This window comes from Felis catus, chromosome D1, assembly GCF_018350175.1.
Source record: "Felis catus isolate Fca126 chromosome D1, F.catus_Fca126_mat1.0, whole genome shotgun sequence".
Classification (NCBI taxonomy): domain Eukaryota; kingdom Metazoa; phylum Chordata; class Mammalia; order Carnivora; family Felidae; genus Felis; species Felis catus.
The window spans coordinates 74,293,487-74,320,799 of NC_058377.1; the positions used below are offsets into that span (position 1 = coordinate 74,293,487).

Consider the following 27,313-nt stretch of genomic DNA (forward strand, 5'->3'; position numbering starts at 1 on the left):
AGTATTTTCCAGGCCATCCATGCTTAAGTCTCCAAGTGCTTATCACTGTGAAAAATTAGTGTCCAGAAAATCACAAGCATACCTTTTCTCTTTCCGTTTCATATTTATTTATAAAAGAGAATACAGTACAATACAAATACAGACATAGTGACCTTTGTATCACTGGGATATTGAGATGAATAACACCAATAACCCTCAGAAAATTTAGGCTTTGCTTCTTCAGACTTACTTCCATTTATCTTCATTTGTTCCTCCAAAAGTTTTTTTTTTTTAGTTTGAATTATTAAGAGATGAACTAAATGACCTCTGCTGCTCCAACATCATAAAATGAAAGTTGTGGGTCTCACTGTTTTGTGTTGTTAAAGTCCTTTTTTTTTTTAAGTTTTTTTAAAGTGTTAACATAAATGGTGTTTTATTCTAGAAGTTCAATATATTCAATATATTCTATCACCAGAATGCTGCAAGAAGATCCTGTTTTGTTTCAGCTTTATAAAGACCTTGTTGTGAGTCAAGTGATCAGTGCTGAGGAATTCTGGGCCAATCGTTTAAATATAAATGCGACAGAGAGTTCTTCTACATCCAATCATAAGCAGGATGTTGGCATTTCTGCAGCATTTCTGGTATGTGACCCTTCTAGATTTCTGAAGGAAAAAAAAAAAAAAGAAAACTCTGATATATGTGTTAGCAATGCCATTTTTTTTGTAAAACTTAGCATTTCCTTAAAGCAAATCAGTAGTTACTTTGGTATCCGTGGTATTCTAAAGTATTTTAAAAATAGGTGCAGTATTTTTTAAATGGATGCTTCTTGTGGCCCCTGGGTGGCTCAGTCGGTTAAGCGTCCGACTTTGGCTCAGCTCATGATCTCGCGGTTCAAGAGTTCCAATCCTGCGTCAAGCTCTCTGCTGACAGTTCAGAGCCTGGAGCCTGCTTTGTGTTCTGCATCTCCCTCCCTCTCTCTCTCTGCCCCTCTCCCACTCACACTCTGTCTCTCTCAAAAATGAGTAAACGTTAAAAAAAATTTTTTTTTAAATAGATGCTTCTTCTTGCCAGTTAACTTTTTTTGGTTTTTGCACTTGATCTTAGCCAAAAGGCCGAGAAGCGATAACTTTTTTTGGTTTTTGGACTTGACCCTAATATGCTGGAAATTAAGTGGAGTTTAATAAAAGAGAATCTTTTAGCAATTGGACTAATACTTGTTTTCCCAAATTCTTTTAAAGTTAGGGCTTTCTGATACTTTATTTTATGATTGCTATATACATAAATGCAGAGTTAAATGTGGAATGACCATGGTATGACAGAAAAAGTAAGACGTGTAAAATGTATTTTAGTAAAAGATTGAGAATACCCTACCTGTAGAATTAGAAAATGGGATTCATTTAGTCTATACTTTGGTGGAACCAAAGCAGTGTTTATGCATTTAACAAGAATTTGAGTACCAGTTATATGTTTAGCATCTTTCTGGGCACTTAGTAGTAAATTGAATGAACGAGGCCTTTCCTAAAGAAACCAGTCAGACCATAAGAGACTCTTAAAAAAAATTTTTTTTTTTCAACGTTTACTTATTTTTGGGACAGAGAGAGACAGAGCATGAACGGGGGAGGGGCAGAGAGAGAGGGAGACACAGAATCGGAAACAGGCTCCAGGCTCTGAGCCATCAGCCCAGAGCCTGACGCGGGGCTCGAACTCACGGACCGCGAGATCGTGACCTGGCTGAAGTCGGAGGCTTAACCGACTGCACCACCCAGGCGCCCCGAGACTCTTAAAAAAACTGAGAATACACTGAGGATTGATGGGGGGTGGGAAGGAGGGGAAAGTGAGTGATGGACATTAAGGAGGGCAACTGTTGGGATGAGCACTGGGTGTTGTATGGAAACCAATTTGACAATAAATTTCATATTAAAAAAAATAAAAAATAAAATAGTAAAAAAAAGAAAGAAACCAATCAGATAATATTTATTTATTTAGTAAACAAGGTTTATAGTTGTTTTGGTAACTGTATAAGTGTTATGTTAAAGCTCCACTAGCTATTTTCCTTTGGCCACACGTACACATACCTATTTGACCATGTTGAATTTTCAAGGAAACCGATTTCACATCAGTAAGACTATGTGAAACCAAGCCAGGCTTCTTTGAGCCCTATCTCTATGCCAAAAATAAAGGTGAGGGATGTATTTCTGTCTCTCTAGTTTATTCAGAAAGTCTATTTTTCCACCTTTGTCCAGTGTCTATTATATGTTTACACGTCTTCCCTCAATATTCTAGTAAATATATACGTATGGTCTGTATTTTAGGCTGATGTCCGGCCCCAAACAGATGGATGTAATGGTCTGAGATACAATTTAACCTCTGATATCATTGAGTCCATATTTAGGACCTATCCAGCAGGTAAGAAGAATCAGTCTTTCCGCATAGTAGAAATATTTGGATGAATTCAGTAATAATACTTAAGTGAAAAACACGTATTGCAAGGGAGCATTTTAAATAGCCAAAGTAAAAAAGTTACAGTACTTACGATTTTATTGAGTTTATTGTTTTAGGGGAGATTTTTCTTCCCTACAGTTGATTCTGGAATGGCAAATTGTTTCCATTATTAAAAGTCAAAGTTGTTAGTTAAAAAAAAAGAAAGCTTTACCTTTATTCCTGATGAAGTGCAATAAAATAAGCGTGAAGTGCTTACCCAACGTCTGACATATAGTACTTACTAAGGGCTTAGTATATAATGTGCTGTCATCAGTTCATTGGTATGATGATTTTTCCATTCTTCCATCAGTGGTTCTTAAACTCTATTTACCCTTCAGCAAACCTGCACAAGATGGCCTGCTCCAGAGGTATCAGTACATAGTTTCTACAACGCTAACTCAGATCCATCATCATGCTGCCTCCAAAGTGACCTTTCTAACCCACAAATCATTACCCTTGCAGAAACCATCTTAAAAGTATAAATGACTTGATCCCAGCTTTATTAATTGAAGGTGTGCAGCTGAGGTTGCAAGCCCCACCACTTTAGTCATTCTGCTGAGCAAACAGTTCTGTCTCAAAGCATATGCTGTTCTCTCTTCTCACTTCCTCACTGTGCCCCGTTAGTCCTTCAGAAACATAACTCCCCCATGGGATTCAACACAAGTATTGCCTCACTACCACCTCTATAAAATCCTGACTTCTTTGGGCAGGTATACATCTCCCCTTTGCTTCTGTAGGGGCTTGTGTCTGCCTCAGCAAGTTATCACGTTGTAATTTTTATATCTTTCTGATAAGAATGTAATTCTGGGGGCGCCTGGGTGGCGCAGTCGGTTAAGCGTCCGACTTCAGCCAGGTCATGATCTCGCGGTCCGTGGGTTCGAGCCCCGCGTCAGGCTCTGGGCTGATGGCTCAGAGCCTGGAGCCTGTTTCTGATTCTGTGTCTCCCTCTCTCTCTGCCCCTCCCCTGTTCATGGTCTGTCTCTCTCTGTCCCAAAAATAAATAAACGTTGAAAAAAAAAATTAAAAAAAAAAAAAAAAAGAATGTAATTCTGTAGTGCATATTACATACCAGACACCATTCCGAGGCCTTGATATATATTAAGTCATTTAGTCATCACAAGTAACCCTATGAAGTAGGCAGTGTTAATACCCTCATAGGACAGATGAGGAAACCGAGATGGAGAAAGATTAAGTAATTTACACAAGGTCACATAGATAGTAAGTGGCAGACCTAGAATTTCAAACCCAGACTCTCTGGCTCAAGAGACCATGCTCTTAACCTCTTTGCTCATTGGATTGTGAGCTTCTGGGGTGTGCTGAACTGATAGTCCTAGTGGGTATTGATTCTTGGTATTTCTACTAAAACTTTGAAACTTGTTAATTCTTTTGGTGCAAAATAAGGTTTCGTTTGTAATTGGTTAAGATTTATACAGGGGCGCCTGGGTGGCGCATTCGGTTGAGCGTCCGACTTCAGCCAGGTCACGATCTCGCGGTCCGTGAGTTCAAGCCCCGCGTCAGGCTCTGGGCTGATGGCTCAGAGCCTGGAGCCTGTTTCCGATTCTGTGTCTCCCTCTCTCTCTGCCCCTCCCCTGTTCATGCTCTGTCTCTCTCTGTCCCAAAAAAAAAAAATAAAAAAAAAAAAAGATTTATACAGGTAGTGAGTGCCTCACCTAGTCTCTCAAGTTATATTTCAAATTTACAATTAGATTATTATATATGGTATGTAAAGTTGAGCAGTTTAGTAATCTAGTTTTTGCTATTCTGTATTTCAACTAATTTAAGAAGTTTTAAGAAATGGAAACTCTCTATGTAACTATTACGGTTTTTTTCCACAGTAAAAATGAAATATGCAGAAAATGTTCCCCACAACATGACAGAAAAGGAATTTTGGACACGTTTTTTTCAGTCCCATTATTTTCACAGGGACCGGCTGAATACAGGGTCAAAAGACCTCTTTGCAGAATGTGCCAAAATAGATGAAAAAGGTAACTGCTTATCCCTCACATGCTAAAATTTAATTTGCTGTTCTCTAGTCCTCTAGTTATAGTGCTGTTAATGACTGTTTTTATTTTTGAGAAAGGTAAGACTTGACCAACTTTTATTTCATTGATTTTGTAGGGTTAAAAACCATGGTTTCACTAGGAGTAAAAAACCCACTGCTTGACTTGACAGCTTTGGAAGATAAACCATTAGATGAGGTAAGCAGTACCAAAAGAATTTATGAGAGGGGTGCCTGGCTGGCTCAGTTGGTAGAGCATGCAACTCTTGATCTAGGGGTTGTGAATTTGAGCCCCACATTGGGCATAGAGCCTACTAAAAAACAAAACAAACAAATTTTAATTTTTTTTTTAACTTTTGTTTATTTTTGAGAGATAGAGACAGAGCATGAATGAGGTAGGAGCAGAGAGAAAGGGAGACACAGAATCCAAGGCAGGCTCCGGGCTCTGAACTGTCAGCACAGAGCCCGATGTAGGGCTCGAACCCACGAACTGTGAGATCATGACCTGAGCCGAAGTCAGACGCTTAACTGGCTGAGCTGCCCAGGTGCCCCATAAATTTTAGTTAAAAAAAGAATTTATGAGAAAAAACAGTCTTCCTAGTTTCAACTAGTTTAAAAATTGCTTTCAGTGTAGATATTCCACTTCTGAGAATAAAATACACAAAGTACTGTTATTTGGAGTGATTTATCAGAAGTGCTTCTTAGTAGCACTGTTTGCTATTAAAATTGCCTTGGAGAATTGAACTTATAGGCGTTGCTAAAACTTTTGTAACAGAATTTTAGTCGGTTGAGTGTTGGACTTCAGTTCAGGTCATGATCTCATGGTTTGTGGGTTCAAGCCCGCATCAGGCTGTGTTCTGGCAGCTCAGAGCCTGGAGCCTGCTTCAGATTCTGTGTCTCCCTCTCTCTCTGCCTCTCCCCCATTTGTACTCTCTCTCTCTCTCTCAAAATTAAGTAAACTTAAAAAAAATAAAAAAATAAAAAAAGAATTTTCTAGCTTCCACATAGCAATTCTCTAGGTAATAATGTGAAGGCTTAACATTTATTTGTGAGTCCAGCTTTATGCTCTAGCTGACATTAATCTAAAGAAATGTGGATAAATATTAGTAGGTGAAGAAAAGGTAACAAGCATTTTTCCATAGCCCACTATTTGGCAGACCTTGAACACACTCATGACCCTTACCCTATGCTAGCTCCAATATGTTTCAACAACTAGACCATCAAGTGTGAGCTACCTACCCCTGCATCGTGTCTCCAGACTTACAGATTTATCCAGTCATGGAGGGAGATATGATCCCTTCTGATTAGGGTAAATTCCATTCCTGTTTGTATCTTCTAGGGTAGGAACCTGCCTTCCTCAGGTATTCTCTTCACACTTATATTTTCATTTTCTTACCTTTCTTTTGGTTTCTCTTTTGCTGGCCATATACACATGCTTATACCTTCCTATCTTATTTTTCTTAACTTTTTCCTTTATTTTCATGTATGTACTCTCCAAGTGAGGAAACTAATGTTAAAATTTTGACCTACAGTCTAGATTATAAATTAACAGAAAATAACCCTTGGTGCCCAGATAAGTCATTTCCTTAATGAAATTTAGTTTTCTTGGTAATTCTCCACATTCAGGCACTTCCTTGCTGAATTTCAGCACATTAAAATATGACCCTCTGAAGTCATCCCGAAAAAAATGAAGCTTAATATGGGGAAAAGATTTTAGTGCTTCCCCCTGCCCTCAAGCCCAGTTTTCTTATAAAATGAGGTTAATAGTACTGATCTTAGTAGGGAGTAGGAAAGTTGAGATGTTGTTTAAGGGTATCAGCTTGCCACTAGTAGATAAATAAGTTTTAGATATCTAATGCACAGCGGAGTCAACAGTGCTGTGTTATAAACTTCAGAGTTGCTGCATCTTAATTGCCCTTACCTCGAAACAAAAAATGATAAGTATGTGACATGATAGAGATGTTAGTTAGCTGTAGGGTATCATGTTGGAGCACGTAAGTATCAAATCAACACATTTATACCTTTAACTTCTAAAATGTTACATGTCAATTATATCTCTGGAAAAAATGCAAAACAAAAAAAGTGCGGACTTTATGGGATTGCTACAAGAGTTAAAAGAGTGTGGTACACAGTGAGTACTCAGCAAATAATAGGTGTTACTATAATTTCTGTTTTTAGTGCTGTACAATATTTGATTGTATGGATATGTAAACATATATATAACCAAACACCTTAATAGAGATCTTGGTTGATTCACTTTTTCCTTTGGTGCCTTTTTCTTTCATCCTGTATGTGTTATAACTGTCCTAGGTATGGCCTTGGGCCACCTTCTGAATACATTCTCTTCATTCCATTGCTTTGAATACTAATATTGATGATGATGAATATGAAATGATGAATCCCAGGTAGCTGTGGTCTCTCTAACCCCAGAACTCCCAAAATCATATATCTGCCTGTTTACTTGATATCTTCACGTAGATATTTCAGACATCTCAGCATAGCATGTCCAAACTGGAACCTTTTATTCCTCATATATCTGTTTCTTTCTGAGTCTTTCCCATCTCAGTAAAAAAACAAAACAAAACATTGCCATAGACACAGTTGCTCAAGCCAAAACCTGGGAGTCTCCTTGATTCCTTCCCTTCCTTCACCTCCAAAACTCAGTTCATCAGTAAGTCCTCTACAAAACATCTCTGATTTGTCTACATCTGTCCATCTGTACCCTTACACCCTCACTATTAGGCTACCACCATTTTTGTCTTGATTGCTTGTGTTAGCCTCCTAATTGGTATTCCTATTTCCACTGTTTTTCCCTATAATTTATTCTCCCCTAGCAGGAAGAGTTATAAATCAGATCATAATAGTTTCCTATGTAAAACTCTTTGATGGATTCTCATTGAAATTAAAATAAAAATCAAAACTCCTACAAGGCTCTTCTTGACTTGGATTCTGTCTGCTTCTACCTCACTTTGGGCCACACCTTCTTTCAGGTCTGTTCCAAGCTTTTTCTACCTCAGGGTCTTTGCACTTACTGTTTCTCCTCCCTGCTCTTCCACCTAACTAGCTTCTACTCATCTTTTAGACATCTGTTCAAATGCTACTTCTTCAAGAGAGACCTTCCCTAACCTGTCTATCTAAAGTAGCTCCTCCTCTCCATCTAGTCACTATGTCATGCCACCCCTCTTTATTTTTTTCATACCATCAGTCATTTTCAAAAGTGATCTTTTTATCTTGTCAGAGGGTGACTCTTCTTGTTGTATTGGCTTGTCACCCATACATGGCATGTATTAGGCACTCAGTAATTATTTGATAAATGAATGAATGGTATATGAGTCTTTTTGTAATTTTTCTTTTACATCTTTAGTCTTATGTCTTACCAATCCCTGGCCCACCCTTCATTCCAAGTGTACTGCAATACAAAAAAAAACTCATAATATGTATTCTGTTGCTTCTGTACCTTTGTTTAAGCAGATTTTTCTCCCTAAAATATCATTGTCTCTATGTCTGGCTTGCAAGCACCTATTCAACTTATGGTGCTTCTTGAAGCTTTTTTGAATCTACCTCTGCTCTCCTCCAGTGGGATTGGCTACTTCTTCTATTACAGCACATCATATAAGTTTTAACTACGTGTACACTTACAGCCCAGCATCCCTAACTACTATACTGGCTCCTTTGGCACAAGATCTTATTAAGTTTCTGTCTATAGGGCCTAGCACATAGCATAAACTCAATACATGTTTGAAAATATCTATTTCTCCAGTATCTCATTTTACATAGCTTAGACTTGCTTACACTAATACTAGCAAAGTTATAAAGCCAGAATTTGAAAACATATCTATCTGACTCCAAAGTCCATGCTTTTTTTTCCCCTACCATATTCTATTACTTCATTTAATATTTTTCTAGCTATACCTAAAACTGGTCTTTAAAAAATGCATGTTTCGAGGCACCTGGCTGACTCGGTAGAGCATGCAACTCTTGATCTAAAGGATGTGAACAACTTTGAGCCCCACATTGGGTGTAGAGATTACTTTTAAAAATAAAATCTTAATAACAAATGCATGGTTTAAGGTTAAGATTATTTTTGTGAAGCCAGAAGGAATATGTTGTATTTTTAATCTGTAACTTATTTTTAAATGTTTACCTGTAAAAATTAAGTAATTCTCAGAATTAATGAAGTCCCATCATCCAATTTTTTCAGCTAGCGTATCTCTCATAATGGGTAAGAAAACTAGAATTTTATTTTGAATTTTAATCCTCTAAATTATTTCTCCTAGGGCTATGGCATTTCTTCTGTGCCATCTTCTTCTAATTCCAAATCCATAAAGGAGAATAGTAATGCTGCCATCATCAAGAGGTTTAACCATCACAGTGCCATGGTCCTGGCAGCAGGTCTCAGGAAACAGTTAAGTATACATGCAAAGGTTCAATAACTGGACTTTTCAAGATAGCCAGATGGAGTTGTATTGTTGCTCTGCTTGTGATTTTTAACATTTTTCCCACTTTGTTTTAAGAGAAGCACAAAATGAACAAAATGGTGAGCCCAGCAGCATTGATGGAAATTCTGGAGATGCAGATTGCTTCCAACCAGCAGTCAAAAGGGTATGAGTAAAAAGTGTGGAACGTTTAGAACTCAGGTTTCTCCAGAAACCTTGTATAACTTACTAGTACTTTATGTTGATCCTTGATTATTTAAAATGACTCAGTTCTTCTGGTCGAGACATTAGGTGTTTGGCATAAGTTATAGAACACTTAAAGGAACACTTTCTTGGTTTTAACTTGCCAGCCACCTTTCCATGAACTCCTGTCTATTCACTGTTTTTATTGGCTTTCTTCTCTTTTTTTCCTTCACATCTACACATACAGTTTGTGTTGTGGGCAAGAGTATCAACAAAGGCAATATGACAAGAATAAAAACTAAAGGTCTGTGTATATGATTTTAGAAGATAGGGTTTGGGCCTTATATTAAGAGCTAGAGCTCTTATATATTAAGCTCTTATATATTAAGCTCTTATATATAAGCTCTTATATATTAAGAGCTTATATATTTCAGAACTAGAAATGTGTTCTCGTTAGATATTGAAGAAATCATTTAGGGCTATGAGAGAATAAGGACACAATTGTCTACTTCCATATTTCTTCTTTCTTTGCAACTTTGCCAAACTACTCTTTCAGTTTTTTAAAGTTCCTTCCCGATTACAAAAAATGAATATGATAAAGTTTTCTTAGAGGGCAATTAGGCAATATATATTAAAATTTTAAAGGTTTATTGCCCTGTCCATTTTGGGACAGCATTTCATTTTGGACAATTATTTAAAAAGGTAAAGATGTGCAAAGATTTAGATATAAATATTCATTACAGTACTATAATAGAGAAAATAGCAAATATCCTAATAATATCTGTGGTGTGTCCAAACAATGTAGATTGATGCAGCCATGAATAACTTGAAAAGGATTCATGACCTACTGAATTGAAAGGAGTTCACATTTACCATAACAGTAGTGTAGTTCATAAAAAATTAAAGACACCAATATTTTTAATTGTTTGAGAGAGAGAGTACGTACATGCATGAGAGAGGGACAGAGAGAGAGAGAGAATCCCAAGCAGGCTCCATGCTTTCAGTGCAGAGCCAAACGTAGGGCTTGATCTCACGAACCATGAGATCATGACCTGATCCAGAATCAAGAGTCAGAGGCTCAACTGACTGAGCCACCCAGGCACCCAAGAAACCATTTTTGAGTTGCCTAAAATACTAAGGGGTGGGAAACAAAAATGAATTTAACAGTTCTTATTCTCAGCGTTCAGTGTCTATAGGGAAGACGAAATCAAAAGAACAATTTCAAAATAAGGTATAGTAATTGTGGGTTGCCTGGGTGGCTCAGTTGGTCGAGCGTCTGACTCTTGACTTTGATTCAGGTCATGATCACCCGTTGTGTGAATTCAAGCCCTGCATCGGGCTCTGTGCTGACACTGTGGAGTATGCTTAGGATTTGTCTCCCTCACTCTCTGCCCGTCCCCCACTTGCTCTGTATGTCTCTCAAAATAAATAAAAGTAAATGTGAAAAAAAAAGTATAGTAGTGTTATTTACAATAGGAACCAGAATAAAAATTAATGAATTAAATAAAAAGTTCACAGATCAGACTGTGTGACACAACTTCATATGTAAAAAAAAACTTTAAGAACTTTTTAAAAAGGACCTCAGAAATATACGCTAAGGGGTTATCTTTCCATAAAGGGATTATGGGTGATTTTTAACTTGAGTTCATGTTTCAGTAACTTAATATGTTTTTACAGGCATGTATACTTTTAAAATTAAACCCAAGAAAATATTTTTTTTTTCTTAAGTTTTTAACTATTTTTTTAAATGTTTATTTATTTTTGAGAGAGAGAGAGAGCGCATGAGCGGGGCAGGAGTGAGAGAGAAGGAGACACAATCTGCAGCAGGCTCCAGGCTCTGAGCTGTCAACAGAGTCCTACATAGGGCTTGAGCCCATGAACTGCAAGATCATGACCTGAACTGAAGTTGAATGCTTAACCGACTGAGCCACCTTGGCGCCCCAAGTTTTTATTTGAAATCCTGTTAGTTAACATACAATGTAATACTAGTTTTAGGTGTACAATTTAGTGATTCAGTACTTACATACAATGCTTGGTGATCATCACTTGGTGTACTCCTTTAAAAAATACTTATTTAAGCCATAAATAAATGACTAAGAAAAGTGAAATGAAAATTAAAGTTACAGGGGCGCTTGGGTGGCTCAGTCAGTTGACTGAACTCAGTTGAGTGACCATTAATTTCGGCTCGGGTCACATAGTCTCACGATTAGTGAGATCAAGCCCTCATTGGCTCCACACTAACTGTGGAAGTCTGCTTAGGATTCTCTCGCTCTCACTCTCCCCCTCGCATGCATGCGCTCTCTTCTCCAAATAAGTAAATAAACGTTAATAAAATAAAAAATGAAATGAAAGTTATAGAGAGGAGTTTAAGGAGAAATACAGGAAGTGACACTCTTTGCAATACTATGCACTAAGTACATTTGATTCTTGGTAATTAAAGAGTTGTCAAAAGTCATGGTTTGTTGCATTTTCACAATATTCAATATTACTGACTCTGTTCTTTCAAATCAATAGTTTGAAATAGTCTGCTCTATGTTCTGCAAAAGGGTCTTAAAGAATGAGAGACTCAGAAGTAGTAATAGACAAAGTCCTTACTTTATAGATTTTTCATTTAGGTATGTGAGTCAGGATGCCTAACGAGGCCTTAGCAGAGGTTTTAGGATTTGGGTTGTTATGGGAGGTTAGGGAGGGACATGACTTAGGCAACAGCAGGGGTAGAAATGAGCTTGACATACATGGAAAGTAATGAAGATATTAGTATGCCTTGAATTTAGCTGAAGGGTATAGAGTTGAGAAAGTAGTACAAAATTAGGCTGAGTCCAGGTAAAGTGGGGCTGATGAATGTGTTACTTTGAATATTCTACCATCAGGTCTGTTCCTAAACTACAAGAGGACTATTCAGACTGTCAAAATAGGGACACTTTAAAATACTAAGTTTTCAAATCCTTTTTGAGAGTTACTTAATAACCTAAATGTTTTGATCCTAGTCCTGGTAGCTACAGGTGAGGGTTGACCAGAAGGTTTCATTGTTAAAGGGGCACCTGGGTGGCTCAGTCAGTTTCATGTCCGACTTCAGCTCAGGTCACAATCTCACAGTTTGTGAGTTCAAGCCCCATGTTGGGCTCTGTGCTGACAGCTCAGAGCCTGGAGCCTGCTTTGGTCTCTGTGTCTCCCTCTCTCTCTCTGCCCCTACTCTACTCACAGTCTGTCCCTCTCTGTCTCTCAAAAATGAATAAACGTTAAGAAAATAAAACTAAAAAAGAAAGGTTTCATTGCTGTGTAAAGGCTGAAATGTTGTAGAATTATTTTCACAAATGTCCATGTAGATTGCTTTCTCGTGTCTTATAAAGTAGGCTGTAGAAATTTAGCAGTTTGTTACTAGTACAGGAGAAAGATGAGTAAAACAAAGTAAAGAGTACAGAAGTAAACCCAAATACATGGAAGAATTAAATATATATATGATAAACATGATATTTCAGAATTAATGGGACAAGACAGATTATTCTACAAATGAGTGTTAAGAGGACTGATTAATAATTTAGTAAAAAGAAGCTCAGATTCCCTGCCTTAACTTCTTATTCCAAAATAAATTCTAAGTGGATCAAAGATTTAAGCAGAAAATTAATCCACAGAAGAATAAGCAAAAAAGGGATAGTTAAAACCAAAAAACACCCAATTGGAAGAAAGCATATTTACAACACTTACAAGAAATTAGTCTTTTGGCCGCCTGGGTGGCTCAATCAGTTAAGTGTCCAACTCTTGACCTCCGCTCAGGTCTTGATCTCAGGGTCGTGAATTCAAGCACTGAATTGGGCTCTGTGCTGGGTGTGAAGTCTACTTAGGAAAAAAAAATAGTCTTATGTGGTGGAAAAATAGTAAAAGATACCATTTTCATCTGCCAGACTATTAAAAATTAAAGGTTCAGTAATAATATGGTCAGAGTGTAGGAAAACAGGTATTCTGTAAATGGTTGGTGAGAAAATGAGTTCAACCAATTGTAGAGCAGTTATCTCTAGGAACTGAAGCTCATGGTGGGAAGACTTCATATTTTACTCTCTGTCGAGTTGTACTTTTTCAATCATGTTCATTACTCCAGTAAGGAAAAGTTTCCATATAAAGTGCTGTGTTAATAATTATAGGCGAAGTTACAAGAGTCCATTGAATATGAAGACTTGGGAAAAAATAATTCCATAAAAACAATTGCACTAAACCTCAAGAAGTCAGATAGGTAAGTTTGGTCAATATTAAATTAACCTGAGACACAATAGTTTTATAACACAAGTCACTGCAGAGTATATTCTGCAAGTATAGCACTCCAGTTTTAAATCACTTTACCATAAAAATATATTATCTTTTTCTTTGAGAATTTACTTTGTGCATTTCAGAAAAGGATGCTAAATGATCAAAGCCAAGATAAGAATGTGTTCTCTGTACTGTTTGCTTACTGCCCATATAGGAATTAAGTTACTTTATTGAAATCTATTTAGCTTATATTATTTTTTGCTTTGGGGATAATGTTATATTGAGACTGCTAAAATATTTGAAGGACAAATGTTACATGCCTTTATTCTGTGTTATGAGTCATTCCTTTCTTCCTTGCCTCTTTCTTTTTTTTTTTTTATTTTTTTTTTTTAAATTTTTTTTTTTCAACGTTTATTTATTTTTGGGACAGAGAGGGACAGAGCATGAACGGGGGAGGGGCAGAGAGAGAGGGAGACACAGAATCGGAAACATTCCTTGCCTCTTTCTACCTCTTCAGGTATTATCATGGTCCAACTCCAATCCAGTCACTACAGTATGCAACAAGTCAGGACATTATTAATTCTTTTCAAAGTATTAGGCAAGAAATGGAAGCTTATACACCCAAATTAACTCAGGTAGGTGACTTGTACTGTTTGAAAACCAAAATTCCCTTAGTTATTTCCTCAGTTTATGAGGACAAACACATTGAATTATATAAACTGTTTTAGTTGCGTTTAAAGACATATTGCCACTAAATAAATTGAAAAAAAGAGGTAGGAAGAAAAAGGTATTTGGCATATTCAAGAAGCATCTGAAGTTAAGGTGGTAATGAAAAATAAGATAATGAGTTTTGTGCCAATTTTTTCCCTTCCGTATACATAGTGTTGCTGGGGAAATTTCCCAGATTTCCAGAAAACTTGTGGACATCACTGTCTAAATATTTTGCATGACCTTAAACTAGAATACATAAAATAGATCTTATTATCTAGTCTTTATTTTTCCCTGCTCTTATTCATACTTAAATGGATCAGCAAGTTCTGTCCATTCTTCATTATTTCTTGACTCCTATCACCTTGGTTTAAGCAAACCTGAGTAGTTTTCCACAATGCCACTACAAGTTCTCTTTCTAAAAACAAATTTATCACCCTGTAGCTTAAATCCTTTACTGCCCCCTTTTGTTGCTATAGTTACTGTCTGAATGCCTCATCTGGTGTGCCAGAATCTTTACGTCTGGCCCGAACCCACATCTCCAGCTGCATTTCCACCATTCCTTTCCACACACAACCAAGAGTCCTCTCTCCAGCCTAACACACAAAACTGCCTAGAAAACAAAGTCATACTTTCTCTCTCAGCCTGTTTCCTGACCCTGAGGACCTAATAATAATTATTCAAAACTGAACTCAAATTACATTGTCTCTGTAAAGCAATCCTCAGCATGCCCAGTAACAAGTATTGGAGGTGGGGAGGGGGTGGGGCACATCTTTTGTCTATTTTTGTAAACTCTGAATCAGAGTTCACATCTGTCTTGTAGTGCTGACCACATATTGGAACTTATTTTTTTTACTTACAGAAAGTTGCAAAAAAATGTTTTCTGGCTGTTTTGAGATAGAAACTCAAATATTTCAGTGTGTATTTCCTAAAACAAGACATTCTCATAAATAACACAGTACAATTCTCATACATAACATAGTACAATTACAGAAACAATAAGTTAACATTGATAAAGAATTTTTTTTTTAATGTTTGTTTATTTTTGAGAGAGTGCAAGCAGGTTAGGGGCATAGAGAGAGGGAGACAGAGGATCCAAAGCAGGCTCCATGCTGAGAGCAGAGAGCCTGACATGGGGTTCAGACTCCCAAGTCACGAGATGATGCCCTGAGCTGAAGTCAGACGCTTAACCGACTCAGCCACCCAGGTGCCCCTAACATTGATAAAGTATTATTATCCAGCCTATAAGTCTTAACAAAAATTTCACCAGTTGTACCACCAGTGTCCCTTGGAGCAAAAGAAAACTTTTTTTTCCTTGGTCCAGCATCCAAGTCAAGTTCATTGAGTTGCATTTAGTTCTTATGTTTTTTAGTCTCTTTTAAAATGGTATCATTTTATAAATAAATAAATAAATAAATAAATAAATAAATAAATAAATAAATAAATAAGGTAAAATGGTATCATTTTTCAATCTCTCTTTGTTTTTCATGATCTTGATATTTGAATAAAAGCCAGTTTTTGTAAAATACCCTCACTTTGAGTTTCTCTAATGGTTTCCTCATGACTAGATTCACATTAAGCATTTTGGGCAAGAATACCACAGAAATGATGTGTCATCCTCAGTGTATCGTATCAGGAGGCACATACTTAATTTGTCCCAACTTTTGATCTCTTGGGTAGGGTAGTATCTATCTGGTTTTTCCACCAAAAAGTTAATATTTTTCCCTCTGTAATGAGTATCTTGAGAGATATTTTAAGACCATATAAATATTCTATTTCCTATCAAACTTTTACCCACTAGTTTTTTAGAATCCGTTGATGATTCTTACCAAAACACTTACTTGTGTGGTGGTGGTGGTGGTGAAGTGGTGATTTTCTAATTCCATCATCCCTTCTACATTTGTCAGTTGACACTTTGCTAAGACAAAGAGCTTCCCTTTCCTTCTGTGTTTATTTATAACAGAATGGACTCATGGGTTTTTACATTATTTTGTGGGTTATGAACTGTTGCTGTCTTTTTGTTAAACTAAAGTATAATTTACATAGTTAAATGTACCTTTTTTAGTCTCTTCTGCAAATTTTAATAAACACAGTTGTGTAACCACTGACACAATTAAAAAAAAAAATTTGTCACCTCCAAAAATGTACCCGTGCCTCTCTGCGATCAGACCCTTCCCACGCCCTTCACACTAGCTCCTATATCTTTCTGACAATGTCCTCATCAATTTTTGAGCACCTCCTTTTGAGTACCTTACTTTATGGAATGATGAGATAGATGTTCCAGGTTCATCTTATGCTTGCCCTGCCCCAGCCACAGAATCTTTTTTAATGTTGGGTACACTTAGAAACCAAGATCTGGGTGTGGTGTACTGGTTGCTGTTGGGGTGTCATTTGCTACTGGTTTATCGTCCCCTCCGCGAACAGAGCTAGGAAATACATATATGTTCATATATGTACACATAACAATTGTGGGATAATTTGACTCCTTTTTTTCATCTGTAGTGTAACCCAGCATCTGGCCCTTGGGCCTAAGTAGATCCTCGTAAGTTTTTCAAGCTGTGGTCAATCCTAGATACTTAAATTCTTCCCCATACTCACCCTGCATGCCAAAAATGATTTTATATCTGAGACACATGAATTGAGTCAGGAAGGCCCAAGAAATCAATTGTCTGGGTGTATATACCTGAGTACGGCCCGTGGCTAGTCAGCCAGCTCAGCAATCACAGAAGCTTCTAGTTCCAAAGCATTATAAAATTTCTGACAAAAGTAAATAGGAATAACATGAACTCCCATGTCCCCTTAACTTGTGGTGGTCATATCCTGTACTCTTACACCAAGTTGAAATTTTGTTTTCACCCAGTCCATATACCATGGATATCTACTTAATAAAAACTCCATTGAAAAGCCTTAGAGAGGGTAACCCTGCACTTGAGCTATTCAACAAATGACTTGTTCCTCTATAACCACAGTGCCTGGCACTTGTTAGGCACTCACTGAATAGATATGTGAATTATTTTCCTAATTGTTGATACTGATACAGTGGGGAGTGTGTTTTTTCCCCTTTTGGTTAAGTATTCACTTCCTTGGAAAACTACAAATGATATATTTCTGCTCTGTTGAGTTTTCTCTTTTTTCCCCCTAGCTGCCAGTAAGTATACATGTTAACATGTTGTTTTAGTTGTTTTCTTAAGCTCAGTTTTAGCTTCAGTTGTAGAGTTCACAAGTTGAGTTGGTACTTAAGAAGGGCAAAAGTGTGACTTTTGAGGTCTAAAGATGTGCCAGGCATTACTGGAAGACTGGTAGGTATTCTGTTTCTATGCACACTGTGTTTCTGGCCTCACACAAAGTAGTTCACTAGTTGCTGTAGATTATGTGTTTATGCAGGAGTAAAGATGCACTGACCATTTTGCTGTAAAACTGAAATGTTAGGTAAGAAAGATGACAGGAAGAGGAAATCACTTTCTGTGTCTTTGCTTCTTGCAGGTTCTCTCAAGTAGTGCTGCCAGCAGTACTATCACAACACTGTCACCTGGAGGAGCACTTATGCAGGGAGGGACACAGCAAGCCATAAACCGTATGTGCTGGGCTTTCTGTTGCTGCCCCTTTACTTAAATGAGCTCTAAAGAGCAGCTTGAGAGGAATGCTAAAGTTGCATTGGTTTTTGTTTGGAGCTTTCTGAAATTTTTGTTTTTGTGCATATAGATCCTGAGATCTATTTAGACTAGAGCTTAGGTTTCGTAATTGTCTTAATAGTACAAAGAGTGGTGCATTGCTAGTCTCCCTATAGCATACCAAAAGCCTTCTTTTTTACTTTACACCTCTTAGAATAAAGGGAAATCTGAAAATTGCTCCAAAATCCAAGGGAATTTAAACTCTGGGATCTGTTAGCCACAAAATCGGTAACTTATCTCAGAATAGCACATCCTGGTTTGGCATTGGCCGAGAACACACGTTCAGATTCATTCTATGAGTGGTCGTTCTTTCAGAAGCTATACATATGTAAAAATAACCTTTATCCTATAGACCTCTTGTTTCTTCTACAGAGATGGTGCCAAATGATATTCAGTCTGAGTTGAAACACCTGTATGTGGCTGTTGGGGAACTTCTACGGCACTTCTGGTCCTGCTTTCCCGTTAATACACCATTCCTAGAAGAAAAGGTCAGAATTAATTCCAAACACAGCCAGCTCAGTGGTGGTGTGACTTAGCGAGATACTGTTTTGAAATTTGAAAATTGTGTTGTTTACCATGTGCTAGACACTGGGATAAGCACTTGCATATGTTAATTTAAGCCTTCAGCATCCTGATGGAGGTAGGTATTAAAACCCATTTTATAGATGAAGAAATTTGAGATACAGGCCAGTTCTATAACTTATGATTGTACGTCTTAAAACTTGTGTCTACCTCTAAGCCACTGGGAGTAATTGAAGAACACAGATCCAAAACAAATCACATCAGTAAAATTATTTATTTGGTATATTTTTTAGAGGTAATTAAATTCAAACTTATATTGACAACAAATATAGCACTAGCTGTTTAACACTGAAACCCTTTTAATCAATTAAAGGACAGTTGATACATGGGAAAATATTTACAGCTTTAGTAGTAATAGCTTAACTATATAGATTACTCCTATAAACATTTCTTAAGAGAATGGTAAATACCCCATTAAAAATAATAGGCAAGAGACTTTTAACAGGCCCCTCACTAAAGAATGCGGGTGGTTCAGGAAACCTAAGAGGAAATTTTCATACTCACTAGTATTCAAATAAGTTCATCTTTAACGCTACAGCAAAAGAGCATTTTTTTTTATCAATTATTTATTTTTTTTATTTTATTTTTTTTTTATCAATGATTTTTAAAAGAAAAAATTTTAAGTGATCAGTGATGGCTGAGTTGCCAAGAGTTCTTTCTTTTATTATTCATACTACCTTTTAAAAAAAAAGTTTGACCCAGAAATTCAACACTCAGAAATTTAACCTAAGGAAGTAATTAAGAATATTTATAAATATTTAGCAGTAGAGATGTTCCTCTACCACTGTCTCCGAAAGATGTGGAACTGGCCTAACTCTTGACCAGAGGGGCTTGGTTAAAGAAGCATTTGGTATGCCCGTACACTGAATACAATGCATCCATTTTAAACAGTGACTTAGATGAGTATTTAATGATTGAAAGATGTTCAGGTTAAACCAAGTGAAATTTTAAAACAGTATAATAAATGCATTTATACACATATACAAAAAAATATCGAGAGGGATATGAATTATGAACCAAAGTGTTAATTATCTCTGAGGGGTGGTAGATACTGCTTCTCTGCCTGAAGCCAATTAATGTATTAAAAAAAAAAAAAGTAAACTTCCTATGTATCTTTTTCTCTTGCTTCTTAAAGGTTCTTTGAGATTTCTCTGTATTAATTTCTCTCATCTTTTTTTAGGTAGTGAAAATGAAAAGTAATTTGGAACGATTTCAAGTTACAAAGCTCTGCCCATTCCAAGAAAAAATTCGGAGACAGTATTTAAGCACAAACGTAAGGCAACAATCTGATTGGCCTGATTCTCATTCTCTGTGTAGCAAAATGATGAAATTAACTTTGTTTTCGTGTAAATGAATAGATACATTGGCTCTTATTTTTTTTCTGTTACTCAGTATTATTGTTTTTAAGTTTATTTTATTTTTTTTAGCAATCTCTACACCCAACATAGGGCTCAAACTCATGACCCCAAGATCAAGAGGGGCGTGCTCTTCCAACTGAGCCAGCCAAGCACCTCTCACAGGACTGTTTTTTAATTGTAAAATGCATCATATATTCAGAAAAGTGTATAAAATACTTACACTTTTTAAAACAATGAAACGAGTATCTACCAACAAATCATAAGAAATGGAACAAATCCGGTACCCATAGGTATTCCCTGTCCAGTTGCCTACCCCTCCTTCGCACTCTTTCAGGACCACAACTAATCAGGAATTTATCATAATCGTCTCCATGGTTTTTGTTTGTTTTTCTCTTTTTTAAGTAAAACTGCCCCCAGCATGGGGCTCAAACTCAACGACCCCAAGATCGAGTTGCCTGTTCTACCCACTGAGCCAGCCAAGTGCTCCAATCATCTCCGTGTTTTGCTTTATAGATTTACAACCTGTGTGTATGTTCCTAAAAAAATAATTATTTAGAAAACCTGACTAGCAAACACAAACCCAACCCTGCAAAGAAAGGCAGACTTGCTACTCTGTAACAGTAAACTGTACAGTTGCTGCCTTATGGTCTGCCTTGGCCTTCCCTGATGGCTTACAGCAGGGCAGGGCTGTGGGTGAGGTAGTGAGTGCAGAGTGTCACTTGGTGCCCAGGTTTTTTAACATTTTTTTGAATGCAAGGCTACAGCAACCACACGAGATGGTTTTTCATTTGTTGTGCAGTCCTCTCTGAGATGACTGGGCAAGAAGAATATATACAAATTCAGGATTTAGTATTTGAGTAAGTAGCACAATCAAAAGAGGGAGTTTTATCATTGAAAGCTGAAAAATTCTTCATCAGTAAGGTTTTTAGTAAGTATTTATTCCCTAATGTCCTCAGTGATTTTTCTCAAAATATAACAGTAGTACTTACAATCAGAAAAGAAACTTGGAGTATCTTCCCAACAGCAGAGCAAAAGTGACACATAGGTTTCAGTTCATGTGTTTTCTTGATTGTAACTGCCTGGAGCACTATGGTAAAAAGGATTCTGAGGCCACGTGCAGGCATTAACTTGGAGAATACTGCAGGTTTGTTTCCACACCACTGAAGTAAAGTGAGTCAAATGAATTTTTCTGTTTCCTAGTGCATGTACAAGTTAGGTTACACTGTACTGCAGTCTGTTAAATGTGCAACAGCATTGCATGTAAAAAAAAAAAAAAACAACACTGTGCATTCCTTAATAAGAAAATACTTTATTGCTAAAATTGCTATCCACCTTACCTCTCTGTTGGTGGCTGCTGACTGATCAGGTGGTGGTTGCTGAAGGTTGGGGTGGCTGTGGAAATTTCTTGAAATAAGACAACAGTAGGGGTGCCTGGGTGGTTCAGTTGGTTGAGTGTCTGACTTCGGCTCAGGACATGATCTTACGGTTCGTGAGTTCGAGTCCCACTTCAAGCTCTGTGCTGACAGCTCAGAGCCTGGAGCCTGCTTCAGATTCTATGTCTCCCTCTCTCTGTGCCCCTCCCCTGCTTGTACTCTGTCTCTCTCTTTCAAAATAAACATTTAAAAAAAATAATAAGACAGCAGTGAAGTTTGCCACAGCGATTGACACTTCTTTTGCAAATGTTTTCTGGGTAACATGCGATGCTATTTGACAGCATTTCACCTACAGTAGAATTTCTTTCAAAATTCAGAGTCAGCCCTCCCAAACCCTGCTTGCTGCTTTATTAACTAAGTTTACGTAATATTGTAAATCCTCTGTTGTCGCTTCTACAGTCTTCACTGCATCCTCAACCAGGAGTAGATTCCATCTCAAAAGACTACTTTCTTTGTTCAGCCCTAAGAAGCAACTCCTGGGGTTCCTGGGTGGCTCAGTCGGTTAAACATCCGACTTCAACTCGGGTCATGATCTCGCAATTCGTGAGTTTGATCCCTGCGTCGGGCCCTGTGCTGACAGCTCAGAGCCTGGAGCCTGCTTCGGATTCTGTGTCTCCCTCTCTCTCCCGCTTGCTCTCTCTCTGTCTCTCAAAAATAAACATTAAAAAAAAAAAAAAAAAGAAGCCACTCCTCATCTGTTCAGGTTTTGTCATGAGATGGCAGCAATTCAGTCATGTCCTCAGACTCCACTTTTATTTCTAGTTCTCTTGCTTTTTCCACCAGCTTGCAGTTACTTCCTCCACTGAAGTCTTGAACCATTCACAGTTATCCATAAGGGTTGGAATCAGCTTCTTCCAAATTGCTGTTAATATTGATACTTTGACCTCTTTCCATGAGTCACAAATATTCTTAACTTTTTTTTTAATGTTTGTTTATTTTTGAGAGGGGGGGAGGAGGAGTAGAGAAAGAGGGAGACACAGAATACGAAGCAGGCTCCAGGCTCTGAGCTGTCAGTACAGAGCCCGAAGTGGGGCTCAAAATCACAAACCGCAAGATTATGACCTGAGCTGAAGTCGGACACTTAACTGAGCCACCTGGGCGTCCTGAGTCACAAATATTCTTTTTTTTTTTTTTAATTTTTTTAAAATTATTATTTTTGAGAGAGACCGACAGAATGCCAATGGGTTAAGGGCAGAGAGAGAGGGAGACACAGAAGCAGAAGCAGACTCCAGGCTCTGAGCTGTCAGCACAGAGCCTGACTTAGGGCTCGAACTCATAAGCTGTGAGATCATGACCTGAGACGAAGTCGGACACTCAACCGACTGAGCCACCCAGGCGCCCCCTGAGTCACAAATATTCTTAATGGTATCTAGAATGGTGAATCCTTTCCAGAAGGTGTTTAGTTTACTTTGCCCAGATCCATCAGAGGAATCACTGTCTATGGCAGTTCTAGCCTTAGGAATTGTATTTCTTAAATAATAAGACTTAAAAGTCAAAATTACTCCTTGACTCATGGGTTACAGAATGAATGTTGGGTTAGCAGGCATAAAAACAATGTTCATCATGTCTCCATCAGAGCTCTTGGGTAGCCAGGTGCATTGTCAATGACCAGTAATATTTTGAAAGGAATCTTTTTCTGAGATCTCAACAGTGACCGTAAATATTCACTAAACCGTGTTATAAATAGATGTGCTGTCATCTAGGCTTTGTTGTTCCATTCATAGAGCACAGGCAGAGGGGATACAGCATAATTTTTAAGGGCCCAAGGATAATCAGAATGTTAAATGAGCATTGGCTAAAACTTAAAGTCACCAACTGCATCAGCTCCTGGTAAGAGAATCAGCCTGTTCTTTGGAGTTTTGAAACCAAGTATTGACTTCTCCTCTCTAACTATGAAAGTCCTAGATGGCCTCTTCCAATAGAAGGCTGTTTTGTCTGTGTTGAAAATCTGTTGTTTAATGTAGCTACCTTCATTAATTATCTTAGCCAGGTCTTCTGGACAACGCACTACAGTTTCTACACCAGCACTTGCTGCTTCACCTTGTACTTTTTTGTCTGTTACAGAGTTGTCTTCTTTCCTTAAACCTCAGGAACCAGCTTCTGCTGCTTCAGACTTCTCTTCTGCAGCTTCCTCACCTCTCTCAGCCTTGAACAGAGTTAGGGCATTGCTCTGGATTAGGCTTTGGCTAAAGGGCATGTTGTGGCTGGTTGGAGTTTTTATCCAGACCACTAAAACTTTCTCATAGCAGCTATAAGACTGTATTGCTTTCTTTTCATTTCATGTGTTCACTGGAATAACACTTAATGTTTTTCAAGAACTTTTCTTTTGCATTCACAGCTTGGCTAACTGGCACAGGAGTCTTTGCTTTCAGCCCGTCTCAGCTTTCAACACACCTTCCTCACTAAGCTTAATCATTTCTAGCTTCTGATTTAAAGTGAGAAACATGTGACTCTTCCTTTCAGTTGAATATGTAGAGGCTACTGTAGGATTATTCATTGGCCTGATTTCAATATTGTTGTGTCCCAGGGAATAAGGAGTCTTGAGGAAAGGGAGAGAGGGGAATGGCTGGTCAGTGGAGCAGTCAGAATACACACAACATTTATTAAGTTCACCATCTTACAGGCATGGTTCGTGGTGCCCAAAAACAATTGCAAAAACATCAAAGTCACACTAGTCACAGATTAGGGTAACAACATAATAATAATGAAAAAGTTTGAAATATTGCAAGAATTACCAAAATGTGACCTGGCACAGAGACACAAAGTGAGCAAATGCTGTTGGTAAACCGGTGCTGAGAGACTTGCTTGATGCAGTGTTGCCACAAACTTTCAATTTGTTGGAGAGAGAAAAAAAAAAAAAAAAAAAAAAAAACATTCCTGAGAAGCATAATAAAACTTTGCACAGTAAAACAAGATATACCTGTACAGTCTTCCAGGAGGGCTTGCCATTCATCTCTTCTAATTGGCACTATGGAACCAGTATGCCCATCCAGTAAAGTAAATTATTTTTATATACTTTCCAGGCAGGTTCAACTTTCACGTTGTCCTTTAGCTGCTTAATGGCAGGGCAGACACTACAACCCAGATAGAGCAGGTGAATTTCCAGCCTCTCCCACCATCTCTTCCCTTTTATACAAAACGGCTCTGGTAATACCTTCACAGAGGGCTTGCCGTTTGCCTCACTGGGGTAATACAAATGAGCATAGAAACTACACTGAAGGATGTGCCAGATCTGGATCAGAAGCATTAACTTCCCCAGCCTTTGCCCAGTTATTGCTGAAGTTTCTTGCTGTGTTTTTCAGTTGGTAAGTCACATAGAGGAGATGCTCCAGACAGCCTACAACAAGCTCCACAAGTGGCAGTCACGGCGTCTGATGAAGAAAACGTGAAGTGTCTGTGACTCTCACAGGTTTTGTGAGAGTAAGAGAACTGTGACCTGCAGTGACTCTGGAAACCTGGCCTGAGACATGCCGATGATCACACAGCAGTGACAAACATCTGCACCATGCCAACTCTCGGAGCTGATGCTGTTGTACTTGCACATTGTGAACTGAAAGGAAAGGAACTGTGACTAAACTCGAAGCTGGGGAGGTAAATTAAGGCAGAACCAAAATGAGCTAAGTTGCAAATATATATATATACATATATATATATTTTAAAGAGACACTGTTTACTGCAGTTACTCAGGAACTGCTTTTGATTCACATTAAGCTGCTTTCAGAAATTAAAAAAAAAAAAAAACTTTTTAAAAGGGTGCATTGATAAAATCTGAGGTTTTTTTTTTTTTCTTTGTAAATTTTTTTCCTAAGTTTATGGCACAGGGTACACCTTAAGTATTTCTCCTCCATCCTCCACTTGGATCCTCAAGTTGTACTGAATTCTAGTCGTACCTTACATCAGCAAGTTAAAGAGAGTACTTTAAAGCAGGAGACTGTTGCTCAACCATCAGGAAACAGTTGTAGTCAGAAGACATCATTGGTCCTGTGTTTCCTACGGAAATAAGAAACAATAAATGTTGCACTGAATGTTTGTGGTTTGGAGTCCCTAAATGATTAAGAGGGAACATATTTGCAGAAAGTTGCGTGGGATTTTTTATGCAGATTTTTGTCAGAAGACAATGGCGCTGCATGTTTTTCTTTGAGTGCAAATGTACATTGCTAAGATTTTTTTTTAAGATGGCATGTGCTTTGAAAAGAGGAAATTGCATTTTTAAGAGTTTAAAAATCTTATGAGTGAGAAATATAAGAAATCTTACTTATTTTCACCTCTTTAGAAAAAATAAAAGATGTTTCTCATATCTCCTTTTCTTGAGTATCTTGACTGTTACTGTCCTTGGCGAATCGATAATCATTGCATAGTGACTGAAAAGCCTAAATGGCAAAAGGAAAAAAACAGTTTCATTCTTGTTTCTGGAATCATGCCATATTTTGTTCTTAATAGGATCAACTCACTGTTTATGTAGATTTTAGATGTCTTGTATTAAAAATTACAGAAAAAAGTAAAACTTTTTTATAGATACTCCTTTAACTATTAAGACATCTTACGGTTTCTCACATGTTATATTTACATGGGTGGGCTACTCTTAAAGCCATTGTAAGCTCGTTTTATTTTTTTTCTTCTGTTATTTAAAAAAAAAATTTTTTATTGAAGTGTAGTTGACCCACAATGTTATATTAGTTTCAGGTTTATAGTATAGGGATTCTGCAACTCTACATGTTATGCTATTTGTTCACCACAAGTGTAGCTACCGTCTGTCACCATTTATTACAGTACCATTGACTATTCTGTATGCTGTACCTTTCATCCTTGTGGCTGATTGATTCCGTAACTGGAAATCCTGATTATCTTTCATATAATGGCTACAGCAGGTCAAAAACCTGGACATTGAACTAGTAAAAGAAAAGGGGCAACATCCCTTTTGGCTTCAGTCTTCCCATCTCTCCTTCAGATCAATATAGTAATGGTGTAATCCCTTACACCTTACAGTTTTACAAAGTGCTTTTCAAGTGTATTATCACTACAGCTACTCTAAGCAATAACAATGGAGCAGATAGAAAAATGTTTGAAATAGAAGAGTATGTCCGTTGGGAAAGGCAGGTATAAACAAATAAAATGCTCTGTTAAAGATTAAATGATAAATGTAACGGAGACTGAAGAAAGAAACCATTTTGGAGAACTGGGTAGGCTTTACTAAATATTGAATAGAGAAAAGCATGATAAAAGTGTGAGGCCTTGGAACGACCCCAGTGTGTTTGTTAGATTGGAGGGTTGAGAGTAACAAGTAAGTGACTGGGATAATCAGTTTAAATCAAGTTGCAAATAGCTTTGTATGCCAAGGTAAGAAATTCAGACCTTATCCATTCGGCATGGGTTATGTCAGAGAAAACTTTGAGTAAGTTGTTTTTATGAGAGTCTGGGTTGGTTGGTCTATAGATAAAAAGTCTGGCAGTTAGGAAGGCCAAACCTAAAAGGCCTTTGGAACAATCCAGACTGGAAACTATGTCCAAATTATAGTGTAGTTCTGGTAAATAGGAGGGGTTGGGTAAAGACATCTAATGTATGTGACCAAGTCTCACAGGAAATAAAGGATTTAAGGGCGATTTCACCAGAGTTAACGGTCAATTTCATGTCTAGCTTGCATTTAAAGTATTTGATACTTGGGGGCGCCTGGGAAGCTCGGTTGGTTATACATCCAATTCTTTGATTTCATCACAGGTCATTACCTCATAGTTTGTGGGATCAAGCCCCACATCAGGCTCTGCACTGACAACACAGAGCCTGCTTGGTATTCTCTTTCTGTCTCGCTCGCTCGCTCTCGCGCTCTCTCTCTGTCTTGCTCTCTGCCCCTCCCCCACTCACATTCTCTCTCTCAAAAAAAATAAACATTAAAAAAATAAAAATAATAAAGTATTTGATCTTTGGACTCTTTTCAGAGTGAATTTTGGCAGCTGTTTAGCCCTATTATTTTCCTACCTTCCCATTGTGGAAAACGATAATACCTTTCCTGCTATGTCACACTTCATTCCCACAATAACCAGTGAAGCAGGTAGGTGCTACAGGTTATTTTACAAAGTAGACATGGTTTAGATGTTATGTAATTTACCCAGATACACACAGCCAATAAGTGGCAGAGCTGGGATTTGCCCCAAACTGCAAGCTGCAAGTCTCTTAGGGATAAGATGCTTGTGAAGTTGGAAGATTTTATTCCCCAACCCACAGCTCCATTGATTAGTTTTTCTGA

At 37.7% G+C, this 27,313-nt stretch overlaps 1 protein-coding gene and 1 long non-coding RNA gene across 3 annotated transcripts in view; one reads left to right on the forward strand and one right to left on the reverse strand.

Moving 5' to 3' along the window:
- Positions 1-25,369, forward strand: part of GTF2H1 (general transcription factor IIH subunit 1) — a 37,937-nt gene extending 12,568 nt beyond the window's left edge. For both annotated transcript variants that reach the window (XM_045039041.1, XM_003993039.5), the window contains exons 4-15: positions 455-620; positions 2,292-2,385; positions 4,296-4,445; positions 4,579-4,658; positions 8,737-8,864; positions 8,974-9,061; positions 13,218-13,306; positions 13,838-13,955; positions 17,512-17,602; positions 18,072-18,187; positions 19,462-19,554; positions 24,375-25,369. In XM_045039041.1, the coding sequence (XP_044894976.1) occupies positions 455-620; positions 2,292-2,385; positions 4,296-4,445; positions 4,579-4,658; positions 8,737-8,864; positions 8,974-9,061; positions 13,218-13,306; positions 13,838-13,955; positions 17,512-17,602; positions 18,072-18,187; positions 19,462-19,554; positions 24,375-24,461 (1,300 nt within the window). In that variant the 3' untranslated portion in view covers positions 24,462-25,369. The remainder of the gene's footprint in view (positions 1-454; positions 621-2,291; positions 2,386-4,295; positions 4,446-4,578; positions 4,659-8,736; positions 8,865-8,973; positions 9,062-13,217; positions 13,307-13,837; positions 13,956-17,511; positions 17,603-18,071; positions 18,188-19,461; positions 19,555-24,374) is intronic.
- Positions 383-3,019, reverse strand: LOC123380529. Its single transcript, XR_006586429.1, has 2 exons — positions 2,513-3,019; positions 383-641 (listed from the first exon to the last, which is right to left on the reverse strand). It is a non-coding gene; the product is annotated as an uncharacterized LOC123380529 (long non-coding RNA).
- Positions 25,370-27,313: the final 1,944 nt, after the last annotated feature.